Source organism: Schistocerca serialis, chromosome 4 (assembly GCF_023864345.2).
Source record: "Schistocerca serialis cubense isolate TAMUIC-IGC-003099 chromosome 4, iqSchSeri2.2, whole genome shotgun sequence".
NCBI classification, from domain to species: Eukaryota; Metazoa; Arthropoda; class Insecta; order Orthoptera; family Acrididae; genus Schistocerca; species Schistocerca serialis.
In genome coordinates, this window is record NC_064641.1 from 153585081 (window position 1) to 153590581 (window position 5501).

A 5501-nucleotide genomic window follows, 5' to 3' on the forward strand; every position below is an offset into this window, starting at 1 on the left:
ACAGATGAGATTGGCCTGTATGCTTTTGTGCTGTATGTGTCCCTTCACGTTTCCACTTCACTTTCACATCGGAAACAGTGAACATAGGGATGTTTAGGAGTGTGCAGGTCTCGCGTACAGATGTATGACACAAGTGACACCCAATCACCTGACCATTTTCCTAGTCTGTGAGTTCCACGGAACGCCCCATTCTGCTCTCTACAATGTCTAATGACAACTGAGGTCACTGATATGACGTACCTGGCAGTAGGTGTCAGCATAATGCACCTAATATGAAAAACATATGTTTTTGTGGGTGTCCAGATACTTTTGATCACATAGTGTACGTCATGCTAAGGCTGCAATATATGAACTGTTAGACCTGGGTAATAGCACTGGTCGTCCCCCAATCACCTGGTACCGAAAAAAGACGTTTCCTTCTACCTCTGTGGTGACTACTGCAACTGAACACACACACATCTTTGGACAGTTAACCCAGTCCCCAAATTCAGGACTTCGCCCAGCAACTTCACGGCATGCAAGTTTTCACCATGATTGACTGCTGCAAAGTGTACCACCAGATTTCGATGTTTAAGGACAACATTCCGAAAACAGCTATCACTACCTCCTTTGGATTATTGGAATACTGCTTCATGCCGCATGATCTAAAAATGCAGCTCAAAATTGGCAGCAATTTATTCACTCTATACTGCTTTTGCTTCCCTTTTGCTTCGTGTACCTCAATGACATTCTCATTTTTTCTTCCTGTGCCGAGTAACATGAACATCAGCTTCAACAGGTCCTACAAGTCCTTTCTGACCACGGCATTGAAATCAGCCATGAATAATCACAACACGGATGCTCCTGGATCTCGTTTCTTGGACATTCTGTCTCGTCTGAGGGTACCAGCCTGACATCTGATTTCATCAATAACATTCCTCTCCTGAAACCTATTGAGAATTGAGACGCTTTCTCGGGATGGTGAACTATTTTTTGACGTCATATTACCCATATCGCTTCTCTTCAGGCCTCTGCACCCAATTCCTTGGCTTGAAACAAAACTTCCAGGTCTCCAAAGACATGAAACACTCTTTCTGTGACCTGAAGACGGCCCCAATAAATGTAGTCATGGTGGCACATTCTATTGCTGATGCTCGCCTATCCATCACTTCTGACATGAGCGATATCTCCATCATAGCTGTCTTACAGCTGCATGTTAGTGATCTCTCTCAGCCTCTGCATTTCTTCTCCAAAAAACTTTCAGCCTCTCAGCATAAATGGTTCACCCTCGATTGGGAGCTCCTGGCCATTTACGAGGCTATACGTTACTTCCGAGAGCACATCAAGGGATGAGAAGTCAGTGTATTCACAGACCACCATCGTCTCTCTCACTCTCATGAAGATGCCTTGCACTACATCATTTATGAGGAACTTTGCAGGCATCTGTGCTCCCTCGTCAGTTCAAATGTGCTGCCTGATTCTGCCATGTGGACTTTATGATCAAGCTCCAACGTGACCTTTAGTTGCAACTCTTGTCTCGTGTAACTAATCCCCTGGATGCTCTCCTCTGCTTCACAAAACGGGCATACAAAATTATCAACCATCGGCTGCTCTTACCCTCTACCAAGCTCTCTTCGGCTGACAGCTGGCACGCCTTCTTTGCTGGCACCATCTCCTCTTCATGGATGAGGCCGCTGCACATTGCGTGAGGCTCCACTGCTGCCACCTGTTGGCCAGACTTGAGCACTGCTGGCTTCCTCTCCAACAGAACTACCCACCCAACGAGTTAAAATTTCATAGAGTGGCTATAGGTCCGCCATGTTTGAAGCAAATTGAAGTTCTGGCCGCCATGTTTTCTTTAGTCAAGGCATTCGTCTGCTGTGTCCCGCCCCCTTGTAACTGCGTTTGACTTACTTGAAATAGCCCATACTAGCTTTATTTTTTCTAAAAAAAGCAATAGACAGCAGTGATTTCAGTGTACACTGACAGCAAAAAGGGATGTTTTTGTCGAAATATGGCTAAACTTTTCGATGTAGATAACACTACGAGACAACTCAAATAAGTCTGTCCATCCACTATAACGTTACTTGTTGCCCATAAATTAATGCAATTAGAGCAGGCACCACCAGAATATTATGGTGAAACTTCTAAACATGCTGTGGTTAACTATTAGAAACAGTAACGGGCGCAGAGATGCGATATTTTTGTCGCTATGCCTTGGCAGAATAAAAGTGTAGGGTCAGGGCAAATTTCCTTATTTGCTGAGAATAATGGCATACTTTAGCACTGCACTGAAGTTCCAATAGCTCCTTCAACAAACCAACTACATGTTCACTGTTTAACATATCAGAAACTCAACTACATAGCCTTCTTCTCAAACCAGCAAATAAAGTCTGTAACTGCACTATTCTTCTTTTGTGTCGTACACTAAATTGCTTCATTTGCTTTATCCGCACATTCTCTGCTTGTACTCTGTTATATTGTGTTTTCAACTTCTTAGGGCTTGGTAGACAGTAATTGTGGTCAGCAGAAACAGATGTGGGTCCGACAGGCACTGAAAGAATGCAGTTGCATCATAAGTTTATAACAGAGTTACACCATAAGATTATAATAGAAAGTATGTAATTCAAAGTAATAAGAACACGGAGTAAAATTAAATTATTGACTTACTTTGTGCTAATGATGTCACTGTAACAGCACTATCTTGCAAATTGTCGAAAGATCGCTTTCTGGGTTGTGGTCGTAATACTTTATCTTGCTTTTGTAAATGTGGTGGAAAGTTAAAGATAGTAGGTCCTGCTTTTGACAAAAGGCGCCTCTGGACATTTGTGTGGTACATATATTTCTCTTCAAAATGAGCTGAACAGAGGTAACTGGCTGTAGTAGGAAACCAGTTTTCTCGCTTCATATTTATAACCCATCTTTTCGTAATTTCCTTATCTTTTAAAGGAAATCTGTAATCAACGATAAATAAATTACTTTCCTGCATTTGTCTTAAGCATAATTACAGTTCCAATGCAAATGACTCTTTAATAAACATTAAAAAACGTGTGTCGTATTTCGGTACTAATATACTTACTTATAATATGAAATATTTGTTGTTTTATCACTGCGATTTGTGCAGTTGAACGCTGAACACACTGCAGGCATGTTGACTTTATATTTTGTAACAAAAAAGTCAACTAGAAAAGTTAAATATTGCAGTAATATCACAACAGCTGACACACTTCCAACACAAACAACAGTAACGCTTTCCTAATGTTTTGACTAAGGAGAACATGGCGGCCGAGTTAAAGTTGGTTGCCGCTAGGAGCGCTGTAACTAGTATCTCAGCCACTCTATGAAATTTTAACTCGTTGTACCCACCCCGGTTCCCAGCACAGCACAACAGATGGTATGTGAGTGACTCTCGTTGGACTTTTATAAAAAAAGGATCTCTGTAAAAATTAAAAACACTATTACAAGAAAATAAAAAAGTAACAAACCTCTCAAAAGTAGCCAGCACATTTAATAATTTTTTAATGATGTTACTGATAATATAAAAAAATCAAACATAAAAAAGAATACTTATTCCAGTGAACATAAAATAAGCCCAAGTAGTAGATCAGTGTACATCAGTGCTGTCTCACAAGAAAAAGTAACAGAAGCAGGAACTCCATCTCTGCAGGCACTAATAGTGAATCTGCAACAAGCTTAAAGAAGAGTGCTCTAAACCTAATTTAAATATGTATGCACTTATGTGACTGTTCACTTCAGGCAGGCACTTTTGCTGATGTATTAAAAACGTCTAAGGTTATTCCAATACATAAAAAAGGTGAAAGAGATAATGTAAATAACTACAGACCATTCGAAATTACCTCTTGCATTTCAAAGGTCTTAGAAAAAGCTGTATATGACAAACTTATGGAATTCTTAAATAAAACAAATGTCCTATGTAGCAAACAACATGGGTTCAGAAATAAGAGATCAGTAGCTGCCATTTATGAGTGCATCAATTGTATAATTAGTCTGACAGACAAGAAGCAGGAATCAACAGGAATATGCCTATTTATTGATCTGTCAAAACATTTTGACTTGATGGACCATAAGATTCTGCTGTCACATCTTGAAAAGTAAGTTATTAGAGATACGTACAACAATTGGGTCAGTTCCTTCCTGAGCAGTCATAAGCAAGCAGTGAGCAACCCCAAGGATCAGTAACGGGATTCCTTCTGTACATTAATGAACTAAGCTTAAATATGGATGCCTGTAAAATGATCATATTTGCAGGTGACACAATAAAGGGGAAAGTAAGGAAGAATTACAGCAATCAGTAAACACAGTCACGAAACAACTCAGTAACCCAGCACAAAATAAACAAAAAAAACTATCACACTAAAATTTCACAGTGCTCTGAACAAGGATGTGTACATCCTATTTCTCTCTATCAACGATGAAGAATTTGGTATCAGTACACAAACCAAAGTCTTAGGACTAAGGCTGGAAAACAATGTAAAATGGAATAAAAATCATTACACCAAAAATAATTAATGTAGAGTAATGAAATTTTTTGAATACGTTTGCCAAGGTAACATATTTCAGTGGTTAATATTGTAAGATTGCAGGCTAATGTAAGTACAACAGAAGGCTTTGCAAATGGGAAATGCTGGTACATTAATAACTGGTGTAACCACTACCGTGTTGAATGTAAGCATACAAATGTGCATGCATTGTGTTGTACAGGTGCCAGATGTCAATTTGTGGTATGAAGTTCCATGGCTGTTGCACTTGGCCAGTCAATACAGGGATGGTTAATGCTGTCTGTGGATGACGCTGGAGTTGTCATCCAATGGTGTTCCATATGTGCTCAGTTGGAGACGGATCTGGTAATCAAGCAGGTCAAGGCAACATGCCGACACTCTTAAAGCATGTTCGGTTACTACAGCGGTATGTGGGCAAGGGCTATCCTGTTGGAAAGAAAAAACCTCTGGAATGCTGTTCATGAATTCCAGCACAACAGGTTGAATTACCAGACTGACAGACAAATTTGCAGTCAGGTTGCGTAAGACAATCAAGAGAGTACACCTGCTGTCATACGAAATCACACCTGGTACCATAACTCCAGGTGTAGGTCCAGTGTGTTTAGCGTGCAGACAGGTTGGCTGTAGGCCCTCAACTAGCCTCCTCCTAACCAGCACATGGCCATCACTGGCACCAAAGCAGAGCCAGCTTTTATCAGAAAACACAACAGATCTCCATCTGCCCTTCAATGTGTTCTTGCTTGATGCCACTGAAGTCGCAAATGGTGGTTGTTTGAGGTCAGTGGAATGCATGCTACAAGGCATCTGGCTCAGAGCTGTCCTTGAAGTAACCTATTTGTAACAGTTCATTGTGTCACTGTGGTGCCAACTGCTGCTAAAATTGCTGCTGGTGATGCAGGACAGTGCACCAGAACCATACAGTGAACACGGTGGTCTCCCCTCTCAGTAGTACCAAGTGGATGTCCAGAGCTCGACCTTCTTAAGGCTATACATTGTTGTGAG

The 5501-nt window shown here is 40.8% G+C and overlaps 1 protein-coding gene across 1 annotated transcript; it reads right to left on the bottom strand.

The window, feature by feature from the left end:
- Positions 1–2293: 2293 nt before the first annotated feature.
- Positions 2294–2897, bottom strand: LOC126473367 (THAP domain-containing protein 2-like). Its single transcript, XM_050100374.1, has 2 exons — positions 2650–2897; positions 2294–2533 (listed from the first exon to the last, which is right to left on the bottom strand). Exons 1-2 carry the CDS (start codon positions 2885–2887, stop codon positions 2334–2336), a joined length of 438 nt encoding a protein of 145 aa, XP_049956331.1. The 5' UTR covers positions 2888–2897; the 3' UTR covers positions 2294–2333.
- Positions 2898–5501: the final 2604 nt, after the last annotated feature.